Genomic DNA, 19,428 nt, shown 5'->3' with positions numbered 1-19,428 from the left:
CTCATGTGGTCTGAAATCACCAGATATACGAGTTAAGGTTCTGTCTTTCCTGCCCTCCTGCCCCTTTCTATCTCCTGGATGGACTATGTGATAAGATCTAGTAAGTTGATTTGAAGAGGTTGCTTTTGTGCAGTGTACCACCTAAATTAAACAGCATAATCTAGTGGTTTGAATTAATCCATTCTTTGGTTGGGAATAAACACATTGCAAACAGTAACATTTCATGTTTTGCAGATAAGAAAAATATGTTCCTTCTCCATAGTGAGGGGAGGAGTATCCAGGATGGGTTGACCTTATCCTCTCGTTGATTGGACTGAGTCAGATAAACTCTTGGGATACGCCCCTGATCCACCAGGCACTGCCCAGTTATCGACTCAGTCCCTCAACTGGACGGTTTGCCATCCTAGATCTCCGACAAATTTGAAGAAATTTAAAGAAAGCGAAAAAATTCATTTGTCTCCCTACCGCAGCAGCCACATGCGAGCTGGAAGCTCCCTGAGCTGCGAAAGAATTGCCAAAATCCCCCCCGCTCCAGCGCCCTGCAGAGTTCCTGCAGCAAAGCTCACCTTCTGGGCAGGGATCCAGCACCGCCCTCGCTTGCCAATAATCCGATTCATGCCCCGCGGCGCTTGGGGAAGCCACGGCTCGCCGCTCGACCCTGTGGGGAGCGGCAGAGCATTCCGGCGCCGCTGGTGCTTTCGTGGCAGGAGTTGTCTTTGGAAGGCTTGTGCTCTTTGTCTCCTGCTTGCCCGGCAGATTTCTTTTCTGAGTGATGCGTGTCTCACTCAGAGGCCTGGGCACCTTGTTTGCAGCCAGGTTTGCCTCCAGGGCAATTGCTTCAACCATTGCTTCTCGTAGGTTGCTGTGGCTGAGACAGTGGCAGGCGGATGTTTGCCACAAGTGGCGCCTGGCATCTACTCCTTTCACAGGAGATGCCCTTTTTGGACAGCTCTGGACCCCTACCTGGTCAAGAATAAGGACAAGAGGAAAGTGTTTCCCACAGCCCCAAAGAAGGGACAGTTCAAGACAGCGCCTTACCCCAGACAGTCCTACTCCCGGGGACAAGACTTTGGGTTCTCCTTCCGGGGTCAGGATCCCTTCAGGGACTCAGATGCGGGGTACTCTGATGCCAGGCAGTACCAAGGGGGTTCTTCTGCCAGGCAGGGATGCCCAGATAGACAGCAGAGGGGCAGACCGCAGAAGCGGCCCTTTTGAGGGGACAGAGGAGGTGGCGGGGGGCGCTCCTTCCGCAAAAACTAATTCTAAATCCAATTCACCTCCATCGGGGAGCATTTGGCGTAATTCGCTGACCGCTGGGACCGCTCCTCATCTGATAAATGGGTACAGAACACCATTAGGCATGGCCTGTCACTGGAGTTCCTTTCCAGCCCCCAGAAGTTTTTCCGAATCTGCTGGGTTTCAAATAACCCGGCACGGAAGTTACTGATACAGGAGGCCATACAGCACCTGCTGGACATCCGAGCGATCCAGCCAGTGCCTCTAGACCAGCAGGGTCAGGGACATTATTCCATCCTTTTCGTAATCCCCAAGGTATCAGGGGGCTAGAGGGCAATTCTCGACCTGAAACGTCTGAACCGCTTCATCCATTATAGGAGGTTTAAAATGCACTCTCTCCACTCCATCTTGGAGGGGATCAGGCCGGGGGACTTCCTCACTTCCATAGACCTCACAGAGGCCTACCTACACATTCCAATCATTAGGGACCACTGGAAGTATCTCAGTTTCTGCTACCTAGGGCATCACTTCCAATACCGGGCTCTGCCCTTCGGCCTGTCTTCCGCCCCACGAGTTTTCACCAAAGTAATGGCTGCTTTGGCAGCGTGTCTGAGACAATGTGAAGAAGTTACTCAAGTAATAAAAATAAGCTCCATTTGTTAATGGGCAAGATTTTCAGGCAAGGTAAATAAATAAATTTAAGGGTTTTAAAGGTTGAAAAGGCCTATCATGAACATTAAAAAAACTATTATAAGTGATCCATTAATAGAATACCTACTTAGCACTGAAAAAAATCATTAAAAGCACATCATGATGAAATAGTGTTAATAATTGTGTTACTGTGTATATTCATGTCCGTGTAGGAGGAGGTTTTTTTTTTGCACATTTGTGACTAATGTGAGTGCAACAGTTGCCAACATTTCACTGGATTATTAACCAAACAGTACTGTTGATTCAGTGAATCTATGTTGTATTTATATGGATATTCAGGCATGGTTGAATGTGCAATGAAAAAGATGAAATTTGGACTGAGCCAACATCTGGATATATCTGACAGTAGCTGTGTACTATGCATAACAATTCTGTTTTTGCATAACAATTCTAGCATATCTGAATTCATAATAATCTGTTTTAATCCATTTACAATTGCTTGGCAATTCTGCATTAAAAATCTGAGCTTTGAAAATTGAAGACTAAAAATGATAGCTTCGGTTTCGTGATAAATAGGTCATGGGAAATATGAAATAATTTTTGGTCTTTCTAAACAGAAACCAAGTGCTACACTTTCCGAATAAAGCAGTCCTTTAACAACAGTGCTTTATAAACAATGAAACTTAGTTTGAAAAAATCTCCCAGTAGCTTTCTGTAAATATGTTAATTTTTTTCTCTGTTAATGTTTCTTTTTCTGTATGTTCTCAAGCATGTATGTTCTGGAAAAAACGAAACAGCTATCTTTTTCTAGTGTTTAAGCAGAAACTCTGAGGATGCTACTTTCTCTGATAAATACATTACAGTCAGCAGCTGCCTACCAATGACACAATATTACCTCATGTGTGAATGTTGACAAAACAATTGCAATTTTTTAATAAGTTTTTGAGCTCTTGCTTAATTTTTAGTGCCATAAAGATGAAATATTTATTTTTAAAGGAAGACATATTCTTTATATTTATATTATTTATATTCCTGGGGCTGTTATTTTAAATGGACAATGAGTGGTCTGGTTTTCTAATAGAAACAATAGTCTTTTTAGGATTAATACAAGAACACCACAGTTTCAAATTTGGTTCAAGGCCTCACAGATTATGAGGGGCCTCAATATTAACTAAACCTGCAGCAACAATGTGCTAAGACGGGCAGCCAATAAAATAATAAAATAAAATAAATAAAATAATATAGTAGTAAATGCATTACTTCTGCAGCAAATTGACCCTGGAGGAAGTAGAAGTATCAGAAAACCAAGTTATTTGTTTACAAATGGTTGTCTTTCAGGAAAGGGAAAAAAGAGCACGGGCATGTAAATACTTGTCAAGAATTGCTTTGGTGGGAGTAGTTTACTTTGGTGTGTTTGTTACAGCTGCACGCAGAGTTCAGTGGAAAACTCCTGATCCTACAAAAGAGGCGGATTGCCAACTGATAAATAGGCTGCGGGTGGTGGTTTTACAATCACAACAATACACAATGCACGCCCTTGTTCAGAATAAGATGGGATTGGCAGAAAGAGCTCCCAGCGGTAGAAGCCTCTGATAGTTAGTGGGATGTACATAGGAATAGCCAAAGATAATTTGCAGGCAAGATTAAACAGCAGCTGCCCGTTCTTTCACTTGTTCTGAAACAATAGTCGTCTTTGTTTGCCTTAGGAGGAAGATTGTTTGTAGTAATAGAACTCCGATTAACCACTCAGGCAATAGCTTAAGGGTAGAAGTGGGTCCTCCGTCATTTCTTTCTCTTACAATTGTCCATTTAGACAATTGGTTTAAAAACCAAATTTGATACAGTAAATGCGAACTCCTTGCTGCCATCTAGTGGTCAGGCGGATTAGTGCCCCCCTCATTGGTTTCCTTGTTTTTAGCGTTTTGCTATTTGCATCTTGATTCTCTTTTTCTTGTACCTTACTTGTTTGCTCCTTAAGAGCTGCCTTGAATTTTGTAAAACAGGAGTGACAAGCAGTGGTCGAAGGAAGGGGTGTCAAACTCAAGTCCCATGGGCCAAACCAGCTTAGATCTGGCCTGCGGGGCCACTCTGGAAACAGTGGAGGACCAGTCCACGGGACTCTGCCAGTGAAAACAGAGGTTGGGACAGCCGTGTGCAGCCCTCCCAGGCTCTGTTTTTGGCCGTAACAGCCTTCTTCAGTCCTCTGCCAGCGAAAACGGAGCCCAAGCGGACCGCATGTGGCCCCCCTGAGCTCCGTTTTTGCTGGCAGAGGCCTGCAGGAGGCCATCACACCAAAAATGGAGCCTTGATGAGTTACATCTAGTTGGCCAAGCCAATCCCACCTGGTCCCCCGTCAGGTCAAACACAACCCTGATGTGGCCCTCAATGAAATTGAATTTGACAACTCTGGTCTAAGGCAATGATTCTTAACCTGAGGTAATTTGAACATATCCTGGGGGGTAATGTAGCAATTTTTTTAAAGTGTTTCTTTGTGAACTGAGGATCCGGTTTGAAGCTGCTGCTGCTGCGACACTTGTGTAAAAGACTCTGGGTTTTGTGGGGATAGTGATAGGGAGGTAATGACAATATTTGAGACAGGAAAAGGGTTATTTGGGTCAAATATTTCAAATCCCACTGCTCTGATGGCTGGATACTTTCTGGAGCCATCTCTGAAGGTCCACTGAGTCCCCCAACGCCCAATTATGCCACTGGAACGACTTGTCTAATTACTGAAAAGCACTAAGGTGTCTCTTAAGAGAGAAAATCTGCTGCAGTGAGTGATTCATGTTTAACTGTTGTTGGTTGTAGGATTTTTTTTAAATTTTTCTGTTCATTTTTCTCACCTGGCCCTGCATATATATATATATATATATATATATATATTTAAAGTCACAACCCCTGGTATGCCCAAATATGGGAGGAAGGTCACACTTCCATTCTCTGTCCTTCGGCTCGTCACAAGAGACCATCCAGACAGAAACCCAATATTTTTTACTGTTGCCTTTTTGTTACATTTGTTATATTTGTGCTGATAAATAAATAAAGGGAGACTAGTATAGATCTATTTCAAGCTATTTAGCTCTCATCAGCTAGCCATACCATGGTATGGCTAGCTGATGAGAGCTAAATAGCTTGAAATAGATCTATACTAGTCTCCCTTTATTTATTTATCAGCACAAATATAACATATATATATATATATATATATATATATATATATATATATATGTGTGTGTGTGTGTGTGTGTGTGTGTGTGTGTGTGTGTGTGTGTGTGTGTGTGTGTCTGTGTGTCTGTGGTGTTTATATATATATGTGTGTGTGTATATGTGTGTGTATGTGTGTGTGTGGTGTGTTTGTGTGGTGCATGTGTGGTGCGTGTATATATATCTATGTATGTGTGTGTGTATGTGTGTGTGTATATGTGTGTATATATATATGTTTGTGTGGGTGTGGGTGTCTGTGTGTATATGTGTGTATATGTGTGTGTGGGGGTTGTGTGGTGTGGGTATATGTATATATGTGTCTGTGTGTGTGTGTGTGTGTGGTGTGTGTATATGTTTGAATATATATATGTGTGTGTGTAGGTATATGTGTGTATATATATGTTTGTGTGTATGTATATGTGTGTGTATATATATATGTATGTGTGTATGTGTGTGGTGTGTGTGTGTGTGTATATGTATGTATGTATGTATGTGTGTATATATGTATATTTTCAACCAGCTGCGTTTTTAACCATTTCCCCCAATTTTAAAAAAATGTGTGCAACTCTCTGCCAGTGAAAGACAGCCCATTCTTTGTATAGAAAGGCAGACAATAAATTGTAGAAATAAACATGGAAAAGCTAACACGGCAGCAGCTTATCATATACATGAGGATTTTTTTTAAAAAAAAGGTTCAAAGTGTATTTAAATAAATTCCTGCAAGGTTAAACTTAAAATATGTCTTCTGTGGAGGGAAGGTATTACTAGCTGTTTTGCATAAAAGCCTGCTTAACTGCAGGAGTTGCTACAGAATAAAATATTTTAGCCCAAGGTATTTTACATATCAGCAGTGAAGACCAGACTTTCCGATTTCTTTAGATTTCCAAGAAGGAAGCTCCTCTTCGGAGCATAAGGCGGATAGAGTAAAACAGGAAATAGGTTAAAAACCAGGCAAGTGTCCTCCTTTAACAATTTACAACATTCTAGACAGCTTTTATCTTTTTTTAGTGAAAAAGTCAACAGGTGCAAACAGTACTGAGAAGAATCCTTTTTTAAAATTCACAGGCCTTAATTGTCCTTTGCACTTTAATTATCTGAGAAGCAGGGTGCTTGACTCTGACGATTTGCCAAATGATTTTTTTCTCACCATTTCCTATTTTCTATAACAGGAACTGATCATTTGATGATTTGTACACCTGCTAGCATCTATAAAGGTAATTGCTGTAGGCAAGTGAATTCAAGTACATTAATTGTAGTATGCAGGGACTGTGAGGAAAGGTTGTCTGGAGTAGATTCTAGCCTGTCTTGCTAGATTCCAGCAGCTCCCTGGCCAGGGGCCAACCAAAGGACATCTGGCTGGGGCAGCAGATTTTTTAAAACCTCCTTAGGTAGCAATAGCAATAGTTAGGCTTATATACCGCTTCATAGGGCTTTCAGCCCTCTCTAAGCGGTTTACAGAGTCAGCATATTGCCCCCAACAACAATCTGGGTCCTCATTTTACCCACCTCGGAAGGATGGAAGGCTGAGTCAACCTTGAGCCTAGTGGGATTTGAACAGCCAAACTGCTGAACTGCAGTGCTGCATTTAACCACTGCACCACCTCGGCTCTTGTAAGTAGCTGCCATCAATAGCAATAGCAGTTAGACTTATATACCGCTTCATAGGGCTTTCAGCCCTTTCTAAGCGGTTTACAGAGTCAGCATATTGCCCCCAACAACAATTCGGGTCCTCATTTTACCCACCTCGGAAGGATGGAAGGCTGAGTCAACCCTGAGCCGGTAAGATTTGAACAGCCGAACTGCAGAACTGCAGTCAGCTGAAGTAGCCTGCAGTGCTGCATTTAACCACTGCGCCACCTCGGATCAGTTTTGATATGGAGCAGAAGTTCATTCACTGGGGCAGGGATGAGTGGGCCAACTAGCTATATGCATTTTCTTTGCTTCCTGTTTGCCTCCTTAGAATAGAATGAGCTGGAAGGGACCTTGGAGGTCTTCTAGTCTGGCCCCCTGCTCAAGCAGGAGAACCTATACCATTTCAGATAAGTGGCTGTCAAACTCCCAGTCCCTGGGCGGGCTGTGTCATGGGCTGGCCATGCCCATGTCTGGTTTGGCAAAGGGGAAAAAAGTCTAATACGTTACGTGACACAGCCATGACGACGGGAGTTTGATACCCCTGGTCTAGACCAGTGGTGGGATTTAAATTTCTTTTTACTACCAGTTCTGTGGGCATGGCTTTGTGGGGGTGGCAGGGGAAGGTTACTGCAAAATCCCCATTCCCTTCCCACCCCGCTAACCTGCTTCCCAGTTCCGTTTCCTGTTCAGGGCAACAAAAGAAGATCAGCTGGGAGGCAGCGAGGGTAGGGCCAGCCTATCTGCCGGTTCTCTGAACTACTCACAATTTCCGCTACTGGTTCTCCAGAACCTGTCAGAACTGGCTGAATACCATCTCTGGTCTAGACCCTTCTTAAAAACCTCCAGTGATGGAGCGCCCACAATTTCTGAAGGCAAAGCTGTTCCACTGGTTAATTGTCCTCGCTGTTAGGAACTTTCTCCTTAATTCCAGGTTGCGTCTCTCTTTGATTAGTTTTCAACTATTGTTTGTTGTACTGCCCTCTGGTGCTTTTGAGAATAATTTGACCCCCTCCCAGAGGCCTCCCATTTTATCCTTATCTTGACAAGTCCCAAAAAGAAAACAGAAAAAAAGGACAACGTTCTTTTATTGATTTAAGAAGTATTGTACATTATGATTTAATTTATTTATAAAATCGTTATATATTTGTATCTGTACTGAAGAAAATTGAAAGTTATTCTTTTTTTTGGGGAAGTTGTATTGACTGCACCCTCAATTTTGCTTTTTCCATTTTTTCTCCTCTCCCAGTTTTTTCTTTTCTTCTAATTTGTTTTTGATACCCTTTCTGTATTTTTTTTATTAGACTATTCCTATTTTTTAAACAATTACTCTATGTGTAAGCTTAAAGACTGTGTGTATCTCTTAAATCTTTTATTAGAGCCAAGGTGGCGCAGTGGTTAAATGCAGCACTGCAGGCTACTGCTAGATCAGCAGGTCAGCGGTTCAAATCTCACCGGCTCAGGGTTGACTCAGCCTTCCATCCTTCCGAGGTGGGTAAAATGAGGACCCAGATTGTTGGGGGCAATATGCTGACTCTCTGTAAACCGCTTAGAGAGGCCTGAAAGGCCTATGAAGCGGTATATAAGTCTACTGCTATTGCTATTGCTATTGCTATATTTGGCATCTTAGCTATTGATAAAATTAAAAGGATGCTGGAAATTCCTTCTTTCTTTTTAATACTTGGGTGCCTAAGCATAAAAACTGAATTTGCATGCTCCTATGAGTTCCCTCTGTTCCTCTCTCATCTACAAATCTCTTTACTTGCTTTTGTATTCTCCTCCTTCACATCACATCACTTTTCGTGTACAATAGGACACGTTTATATGATGCTATTTTTGGTGCTATTTTTTGTTAAGAGTGCTTAAGAGACATAGGGCCAATCACTTCAAAGAGGCTCCAGTATTCTTGCTTGAAGAGTGACTTGGTAAATGTGGAATGTGGATTATTGCAGAAATAAAATGTAGGAGGTGGAGCTTATGCATAGCATAAAAACTGCAAAAGGAACATAAAAACTGCCAAAGAAGCTAGGACCTTGGCTTTGTTTATACCAGTTAAGCCATCAAATGATTTTTCTTGTGTTTAGTTTAATGAAATGGCCTTGAACAAGTTTGATTTCAGTTTTGGTTTTTTTTTTGTATGGTAGAAGTGAAGTGTGAGAGGTTCAGGAATGAATTATAATGTTGGCTGAAAACCTGAATGAATTATAATGAATGTTAAATAGGTTGTATGATGCCACAAACGGCATAGACCTGAAAATTAATATAACAGAAACTAAGATGGTTCTGTTTGATAGGAAAGATGAAATAATTGCAAATAATGCACAAATGATGAAAAATTAGAACAAGTTGATGAATATTTTTTATATATATATGTAAGCCATAATAGGAATATGGTCTGGTGCAAGGAATGAAAGTTAAAAGCAAAAATTGTTGTCTACCAGAGTGACAACACTATTTCAAAAATCGGGGGTCGTCTTAAACGCCGGGTATTCCAAAACATCAAAAGGAAAGAAAAAGCAACGCTGGCAAACAAAAAGCCACGCTGCCACCAGCGCAGACGCCAGCCTTTCAATCTATAACCTTGGTGCTCCTCGCCTGGGCACGTGGATGGATGAGCGCTGGGATGGCTTAGTAAGGTCTGGCTAGAGGTCTGGAGGAGGAAGGCGCTCAGCTCAAACTATGAAAACCCGGCAGCACAGAGGCCTTCAGCCAGCTCGCGGGCGCCTGAAAGTAGGGGGTCGTCTTATACACCCAGTTGCCTTATACGGCGGGATATACAGTATATGAATTACATAAAGCAAGCTGAACGCAATGGGAATGGACCAGTTAAGAGACACATGTGGTAAAATAAAAAAGGTCAAAAATGAATGGCTGATGAATGAATACAAATTAATAAACAGTATGATATCTACAGTGGTACCTTGGTACTCATCGTTAATTGGTTCTGAGATGCGTGATGAGTACTAAAAACGATGAACACTGAACAGAATTTTCCAGAAGAAATAATTTAGGGAGTCAGCAGGCAGACAACACCCAAAAGTTGTAGCTTATGTGTTGCATACCAAACAAATGATAGTACTGGGACAAAATTTTCATGTCAAAATGTGTCAAGTAGCAAATCTGATGAGTTTTAAAGCAGTTGACTACCAAGGTACCACTGTGTATGATTTGGTGATATAGAAAGAATGAATTTCTTAACAAGTATATGAAGAGTGAATAGTTTGAGAAGAAGGGCAAGACCAAGAAAGTAGTTGGATGAAAATTCTCAAAGGGAGAGAAATGAAAAGTTTATAGAGAATAAAAGGCAATCTATGAAGCCATGTGCGAAAGTGAAGATATTTGAAAAAGAATGAAAAGGTATAGGGAAAGGTATTGTGTGAACTGTCATTAATTTTCTTCCCTATTCTCTTTTCTTCTGGATTTAATAACTTTTATTACATGTATTAAATGTTTTATTAAATATTTAATTCACTTTAATGTCATTGTCAGCATTTGGTACAATATTCTGACCCTGAAAGAGAATAATACATATGGACCTTGTGTGTGTGTGTGTGTGTGTGTGTGTGTGTGTGTGTGTCTATGTCTATGTCTGTGTCTGTGTCTGTGTCTGTGTGTCTGTGTGAAAGAGAGAGAGAGAGAAGAGGAGGAGGAGGAGGATGGGCGGGCGAGGGAAGGGGGGGATCACTATCAAATAATGCTGAATTACAATCCATGTCTTTTTCTAGCAGAAATTCAGTGCAAGTTTTTCCTGTTAGAATGGAGTGCTAACAGGAATTAATCTGCTTCATTTCAGGAGATTAATTATGTTTTAAAAAGTACAAGAAGAAGCCTTTCAAACAACAACATACACAAACTATTTTAATTATATGTTATTAATGCACTAGATTCTTTATAATAATACCAGATTTTAAGGGATGCGGTTAAAATGATTAAGACAGTGCTTTAATTTATGTGAGACAGGAGTAATTCCAGTATTACATCTTGAATTATAGTAGGGATGGCCTGAGAAGAAGAGCTATAGAACAATGCTGGGCATTTAGAAGAAATTTAGCATAAGTGTGCATCTTCAACCTTATCGCCACACTTAATTCGGATTATTTATTTTTATTTTATTTATTTTATTTTATTTCTTAAATTTATACACTTCCTGTAACATGGGACAGAATGGGAAACTGGCAGAATAGTTAATTTATTTATTAGATTTTTATCCCGCCATTGTAACTTTATAAATAATGCAAGATGGCAAACATAGATATTACTGCTTCCTTCCCCTATTTTTCCCCATACAACAACACCCCTGTGAGCTGGGTTGGCTGAAATAAAGTGACTGTTTAGTGAGCTGTATTCATCCTGATGAGCCTTAATGGAGGAGAATGAACTTTCATTGTTGAAACTTGAGGTTCACTGAAAAAAACTTGTGATAGTTTTTGCAATTGGGGAAAAAAAGCTTATGGACAAAGAAAATGGGACGCCTGCTTTTTCTGCAAGGGGAGAGCCATTTTAGACTAATTTTATTTGGAGGAAAAAAGCGACCTCACTAATTCACTAATATTAGTGAACTAATATTGACTGGGTTCACACATCACACAAACCCATGGCTATGCAAAAGATATTTTGAATGACCTATAAATAGTGAATTCACATATGCTAAGCCATAAACTGCATTTTATAAACCATGATAGATGGGAGTTACATCATATACTTAGCCAAAAGCAATTAGTTATCAATATGACTTAATGAAAAATGTAAAGCAGTAATTGTGATTGGACACAATCTAGGCAAAATACTGGCTTTGCATCTGATTTGCTAAGGTATGGAGATTATTTTTTTCTGTATTTTGCTAATATTTTGCTAATATGAGATAAAGAAAAACGAGGGTCATATGAATTTGAATGTTATGTCAGGAATTTTTTTTCTTCCACTTAATGTGGCATAACAACAGAAGTAAAATGTTTTTTTTTTAAAGTAACTAGCTATATCCTACTATGGGTGAAATAAAATTGCAGAAATACATTCCTTCCAACTCCATTTGCATTTTATCAAATTCCATTTAAAATTGCTTTTATCAAATTTTAGTAGTAATTAGTTTCTGGGACTTTGCACTTTGATATATGGCCCAAGGGCTAATCAATAAAGACTCAATAAAGACTCAATAAAAACATTTCATTCTTACCCCAGTTAAAATATATCTTTTTTTTTTAATTTGTGCATGTGTAATTTGAAATGTGAGATCATCAGGATAGTGGATAGGCTACAAATAGGTTTAATAAATAAGTAATAAACAGATATGTAAGATTTTAAAATTGATGGACCATGATTTCAGGGCAATGAACAGACATATCAGATTCCTTTTAAAATAAATCAAAACTGCGTGATAACACAGGCTTTGATGAACCTGCGTTTGGTGTTTCAGCTTTCATATTAAAAAACTCTTTTAACGATTTGCTTTGTGTTTTGTGATTTCAAATCAGGAGATCCCATCCTAGCCTTGGCTAAATGGGAGTAAATGACCCAAGTCACTCAGCAGAGCTTCAGCGGAGGGCTGGTTTGTAGTTTTTTGACCTGAAGAGTTAAGACATTACAATCAGAAATCATGAACTCTGTTTTCTTTTCCACATCAAACGTGAAACCAGAAGAAGTTGTCAAACTTGTTTCACAGGTGTTGGCATGGCTTGGGGATGTCTCTGAAGTCAGAGTGTTTGAATGAAATGGCGAAACAAGGAATGTATGAGCAATGAATCTACATATAATTACCTTGTTATAAGTGGGTTTGAGTGGTTAATTATTTACGCTTCTATATCCAGTCTGGCACTGGAATAGATGAGCAGATTAAGCAGCCATTTATAGTCCTTTCATCTGTACTGATCTGTGGGGCAGTGGTACTAGAAAGGAAAGTAAATATTTAATTTATTGTTTATCCCGTTTTCATATCGTAAGGAAAGCAGTAATTTTCTTGTGACGAATGCTGCAACCTATTCTGTTGTAATTCTATCAGACACTTTAGGTGGATAAACAAAATAGAATTATCTTCAACTCTAAATTTAGTTTATTAAATATGTTATAGTTGTCCATTCTATTAGATTCCAGGTTGCCTACAAAATCCAGAAGACAATAAAAACAAACACACACAAGAAATAAACTGTATAAAAAAAAACAGGGGCCCTACAAATACATTAATACATGAACCCCAGACCTGGGAACAGAGCCAATCCTTAAGGGCTTTCTAGAACTTCAGGAAAATGAGCACAATTGTATCTCTAGGGGGACATTATTAGTTATTTCTTTATGTATCTTAACTGGTTGGTCAAATTGCATTTTTTTGACTATATACACAGTGGTGAAATCTAAAAACATTTCCTACTGGTTCTGTGGGTGTGACTTGGTGGGGGTCATGTGACTGGATGGGCGTGGCTATGTAGTCATGTGACTGGGGGGTCAAAATACATAAACTCTAACAATATCATGCTGGAGCAGGGGGTTGGATTAGATGACCTCCAGGTCCCTTCCAGCCGTGGATTGCTGTGTTCTTTCAAGGTATCCCCTGAAGCTGTGTCTAGTCTAGGTTTGTGGTCCTTCCTCCCTCTCCTTTTTCCCTCTTTCTTTCTTTCTTTCTTTCTTTCTTTCTTTCTTTCTTTCTTTCTTTCTTTCTTTCTTTCTTTCTTCTTTCTCAACATCCCCAACCCCCCACCCACCCCCATTTTTGGCCTAGCAAGCTTCAGGGAAGCCTCTTGGGAGTAAAAACGGACCCCAAATGCTAAAAAAAAAGTTTATAAAAAAAGTTCATACTATCGTGCAGCACAGCTGATCATTGGAACATTTGTTTACTTTGTTAAGCATTTTTTACTACTGGTTTGGGCGAACCAAACCAACCCAGCAGGATTTCACCCCTGTATATACATCACTTTCATACTGTACTAAACTAACTTCTATAATCCTTGGCTCAGTGACTCTAAAGCTCCGCCACTTGAAGATGTGGACTTCAGCTCCCAGAATTCCATAGTCAGTATGGCTGGCTGGGGGAATTCTGGGAGTTGAAATCCACACGTATTAAAGTTGCTAGAGTAAAAGAAACACTGACTTAACTTATATTAGCAAAGGATTGTGGGAATTAATCATACGTCTGGAGGGCACACCCACACACACCCAACTACCCCCACACACAAACATATATTTATGTGTTGAAGGATGAAAGTTTTAAAAGTATACATTTTAAAAATCCTTCTTTTATCTTTAGGATTACGACTCGTTTTTTGAAGCCAAGGAAAGTAACACCGTCTTTACATTTCTTCGCTGGAAGTCTAGTTTGGCCTCACAGGTGAGTATTTATAAACTAAAATTTAAAGTGTTTGCGTTTGGTATTTTATCTTTCTTGTGTAATCAGAGAGAAATAGGGAAGCAGCATAAGCAATTTTAGGCACCTGAGGCTGAAACAGGCACCCCCATAGGACAGCGGTTCCCAAACTTGGCAACTTTAAGACTTGTGGATTTCAACTCCCAGAATTCTCCAGCCAGCAGAGCTGCCTGGAGAATTCTGGGAGTTGAAGTCCACAAGTCTTAAAGTTGCCAAGTTTGGGAACCACTGTCATAGGATATTGCTGTCAGTCATGAAGATGTGAAGACAATTATAAGGTTAACTGAGCTGCACTTGATGGGAGCGAAGTGTTAAAATTTTCTGTGTCTTTTTGATGCCTTATATTAGTCATCCACACACATTAGCCCTATTTCATTATCTCTATGTAATTCAGCTGATTTTCATTTGGCTTTTTTTGGAAGGGTTAATAGATGTAATAGAGTCTCAAATAAATCGGCACTTTTTCACATGGTATTTGTTATGACTTTATTAATCTCAGTGGGAAAATAGGGGAACTTTCCCCTGGTTAGATCTCTCTAGGTAAATAATCTGGAACCCCCCATAAGAAGAAAAATTGCCATTCTGAATTTGAGCGGAATAGTTGTGTTGGGTGTCCTTAAAAATTTGAGATTTAGTGCAAATGAAGATTAGATAGATAGATAGATAGATAGATAGATAGATAGATAGATAGATAGATATGGAAATGGAGAGAGATAAACATAAATCTAAATGGCTACATATTCCCTTATTTATCTGACAATTTCTCTATGTCACTCTGCTGAATATTCAGCAGGTATTTATTAGAAACAAGAATTCTTATGTGGTAAGACCAGTTTTAGAGATCATTTTCTGGAGGGAACATTGCAACAATGCTGACTTTTAAAGAAGAACTTTGTCATTAATTGATTTGGAGGGTGTGTGCTTGTAATGATATGTGAGAAAGATCTAGAGACAGAGGGTAAAGAAATTCTGCCTAGGGAGCAGTCAGATAAGAGAACAGTCAGCTAAGATAACCCATAGGTGTACAATGGGTGGGGAAAGCCTTTCTCAGTTTCTCAGGCTGTAAAAAGAGACAGTGGGATCAGTGGTGGGTTCCTACCGGTTTGGTAGTAGACTGAACCAGTAGTGGTTTGGTGACCTGGGTCGCTGGAACCGGCAGCGACCCAGGCCTGCCACACCCCCAAACCAGTTCTCCCGGCGGTGCCATAAGCGGCACCATCTTGGTTTTGGCTTCTGCGTATACACAGAAGCATTTTTATAGTTCTGTGCATACGCGTGCACGCTGCGTGACCACGAGCGAACCAGCAGTAGCGGCTGCTGGAACCCGCCCCTGAGAGGGAGATATGTACTTTCAGACTTGCGAAGTTCTGTTAATGTAGCTTTATAATAAAGTAGAATTTATTATAACAGTAACAGCAAAACAGTAATAAAAAGAAAAGAAGGCTGAAATATGAACTGTACTTGATTTGTTGGCAGCAGTTTCTGTTACCTTGTATTTTTAATTTCTCCTGATCAATATTTTTAAATTTAGTTATATGATTTTGCTAAGCCATTGCCATAATTATGCTTTTATAATTAATTATTTTAATGTTTTATTGTTTCCCTAATTCACGTTGTACACATTAGGTTACTTTTGTAAGCTTCAAAAAAAAAAAAAGACTGTAATAACTCATATACATATATATTTTTTAAAAAATTAGGAATCAGAACCTTAGGAAAACTCCGTAAAGATTCCAGAAACACTTTGTCTGGGCGAATGAAATCCTTGATGTTCGGCACGCTACACCTTCCCTTGTGGATCACTGTGATACAAGCCAATATGCACCATTGGTATTTTGCTTGCTGCTGAAGAGGTGAAAATAAGACAACGGATACAAAAAAAATAATAATGGGGTGATTGGTTGTGTCGGGTGCTCTTCTTTCTTTGCAAATATATCTGTAGTTAATCCTGTGGATCATTGTTCTGATATGCACTATTATTCCATTTAAATGATGACTTAGGATTCTCAAGAATGGCAAATGGCAGCAGAATCAGATCATGCATTATATGTTATCAGAGATTCAAGTGTTTACACTTTGCTGAGTTGAGAATTACTGCAGGGATGACTTATTGTTCTAACTGTGATTACAAACATCTTGAGCTTGCAAAGTTCTCATTTACCAAAATACCAAAAAAATTACAATAATTCTCCTTGCAGAACATCTCATTGTTGTGTTATATGTGCTAATGTGTTTTTATTGCCATAAGTGGGCCTATTATATATTCTTGGTAGAAGCAAGAGCATCAATATATGGTTGGGATTCAGCCGTACAGTGTATAAGCTTTTCTGCCTAATTCGAGCAAGGATGTTTTTGCTTTGATGGCTATCTAAGAATGATCTCTTTAGTCTCTCGACCCAAGAGAGACTAAATTCTGGTGTTCAAGAAAAATCCCAAATCAACCGATCAACACAAGTAGCAAAGAAGTATCAGCGATCTGTGTCATTCTGAACAATATTGCCAAATTTTACATCTCCATATGCCTTCTGCCTTCAGTGTCAAGCATTCATAATAGTTAATGCTGTCAATTAATTGTAGAGTCAAGTTCAAAAGATGGAGTGCACCATGGCGAGCAACATCTGTACAAGACGGAAGCCATGTTTAGTTCACTTTAATGGGGAAAAGGACAGGGATTCTTCAAGAATCTGCCTATAAAATGTGGTATTTCATATGATTGTGTTGGGTGAAGACAATATGGTATCTTCCACTTTTAAAGCACATAAGAACAGACAACTCAGTGATACACATCTCTAAATGGGTGGGACTACAGAAAAATAGCTCAGCCAGGGCATTCTCTTTGGAAGTAAGTCCTATTATATTCAATTAAATTTATCCCCTGACCAAGTGCACACATCTTATTTAGATGCCCAAATTCTTATAAAGACATCACACCTCTTGATCAGTACAGCTAGTTTTGGAAACCGGCTGCCTTCTTGTCAAAGGCATGCTTTGGTTTAAAATTGGGAAGCTTCTGCCCAGTTTTCCTTTGGTTTAAAATTGGGCAGGTTCTGTTTGGACATAGCTACCATTACCCCAAAGACTTCTTTATAATTATTTAAAAATGACATGGAAAGCTGAGGGAGAAGGGGGGGGAGTCCCGATGACATGGCAGAAAGCAACTTTTTTGTTTGTCTTGACAAGTGTGCATGTCTTGTGATTGGTCACAGCACAGTAGCATCCGCTGTGTGTTTTTCAAGAAGCTCCTTCATTACAGACCCTTTGTAATAGGAGCACCGAGGACCTGTTTCGTTTTTCAAAATCCAGATGTGTTCCATCCCAGTCTTGCACTCTAGAACAATATATAATCTTTGGGACTAAATGACTTGATGAAGTGTGTTAACTTTACTGTGTACACAGAGTTTCCCACCTGTTAGAGTTACGTCTTATCTTTCATCAAGATGCCCTCTTTATGAGCCTCTTGATTAGGGCAATAAATTCAGGGATTCTGTTTAAGTAGATCGGGGGTGAAAAAGTTTGGATGACCAATAGATCAGGAGGGGTTCCCAACCAGTACCGATCCATGGCTTGTTAGGAACCGGGCCGCACAGCGGGCAAGTGAGTGAAACCAAAACAATTCTCTCCCTTTCCTCTCCCCGGTCCATGGTCCATGGCAAATTTGTCTTCCATGAAACCGGTCTCTTGTGCCAAAAAGATTGGGGACTGCTGCCATAGATGTTAGAAAAAGACGGCCGCCTCAAAAACCACCTTAGCCCTTGGCCGCCATCTGGTGGCCACTGATTTTTCAGCCCAGATAGCTGCATCCAGGGGAAAGCCTATATTTAATAGTGAAACCGGGTAAGCATGATCTGTATTCAGTTACTCACTCAAAGCTCAGGGAAGTTTCTGAAGTATTTGTTATGAACAGGCATTCCAAGGGAGTGGGAAACTTTTAAGAATCCACTGTGTTATCCATTCTACTGTATACATGCAAACCCTTGTCATACTTAAAATAGGATGAGATTTTAGCTAATTTTAATGATAAGATGATGTACATTTAGATTTTCTTGTTGCTTTGGATTCGGGTTTTTTGGGAAGAGGGAGCATATTATAAGAATGCAGTTGCAAAAAAAGTGTCTTGTTTTCATGTATGAATCAGATCACTAAAACTCACTAGTGAATGCTATTCTGTATTTAATTAAATGTTCGGCTTTTTTAAATTAAAAATTGCTCAGTCTTTCATTGTGCTTGCTATTAGATTTCTCATCCTTTTTTCTTTGAAAATTATTAATGATTACAATGTACATTTTATCTGTTCTTTAAAGTTATTATTTTGGGATGCCTCATTCAAGCATTCTAAACCTTGGACCACTTGCCAAAGTAAGGGTAAGGTTCCCCTTGCACATATGTGCTAGTCATTCCTGACTCTAGGGGCTAATGCTCATCTCTGTTTCTAAGCCGAAGAGCCAGTGCTGTCCGAAGACTTCTCCATGGTCATGTGGCCAAAGGCGCACGGAATACTGTTATCTTCCCACCAAAGGTGGTTCCTATTTTTCTACTTGCATTTTTTATGAGCTTTCAAACTGCTAGGTTGGCAGAAGCTGGGACAAATAATGAGAGCTCACTCAGTTACGCGCCACTAGGGATTCAAACTGCCGACCTTTCTGATCGACAAGCTCATCATCTTAGCCACTGAGCCACCGCATCCCTAGAAACTCTTCTTACATGTTGCCAATATGTCAGGGGTGGGAATAGAAGATGAACTACTTGTTTTAGTTGGTAACTTGCCTTTCTCCAGGAGGACAATATTCCTTACATGGGGAATCAAAATGACTTAAATGCAGATAATAAATGAATAAATAGTGTTAACGTTAGAGTGTGTGTATGTGTGTGGTATCAAAAACATTCCTAGAAGGCTGCATCAAATCTCAGTTGCCAATGAAAGTGCATGGATGCAGGTGCTTGGAGTTGCTGAGTTTGACTTCAATGTGTCTTTCTCTTCTCTTTCTCCCCAGAATCATTTCATGAAATTCCCAGTTAGCATGACTTTATTGCTAGGAATGGTGGAAGTTAAAATTCAGTAAATCTGAGAGCATCACTTAGAGACGATTGCCTTAAAATAGTACTTTTAAGTAAAAGTTATTACTGCTAAATGGAAGTGGGGAAATCCCACAGAGAAAGACTGTGTGTGTGTATGTGTATTGATTAATTTAGCTGTCAAGAAGTGCCTTCAGTGAGATAGTTTTGATAAAACAGATTAAAATTGGCTACTGTTCTTATAAAAAGTATTAGGTTGTCTAACTTATTCCATGAAACAAACTTATAGAATCCATCTTAACAAATATCAAGTTTAATCAATGCAAAATATTTATGCTCTTTAT

At 39.6% G+C, this 19,428-nt stretch overlaps 1 protein-coding gene across 1 annotated transcript in view; it reads left to right on the top strand.

Annotated features, from left to right (window-relative positions):
• The window catches only part of SH3BGRL2 (SH3 domain binding glutamate rich protein like 2), a 38,842-nt gene extending 20,568 nt beyond the window's left edge, over positions 1–18,274 (top strand). Inside the window, exons 3-4 of the mRNA XM_087718825.1 lie at positions 13,955–14,035; positions 15,772–18,274. Of these exons, the coding sequence (XP_087574951.1) occupies positions 13,955–14,035; positions 15,772–15,786 (96 nt within the window). The 3' untranslated portion in view covers positions 15,787–18,274. The remainder of the gene's footprint in view (positions 1–13,954; positions 14,036–15,771) is intronic.
• The last annotated feature ends 1,154 nt before the right edge of the window (positions 18,275–19,428 follow it).

Source organism: Thamnophis sirtalis, unplaced genomic scaffold (assembly GCF_051295495.1).
Source record: "Thamnophis sirtalis isolate CommonGarterSnake01/CBP01778 unplaced genomic scaffold, rThaSir2_p1.2 scaffold_6, whole genome shotgun sequence".
Classification (NCBI taxonomy): Eukaryota; Metazoa; Chordata; class Lepidosauria; order Squamata; family Natricidae; genus Thamnophis; species Thamnophis sirtalis.
Note: the sequence above shows the minus strand (reverse complement) of the source record. Positions and strands in the feature narration are given on the sequence as shown.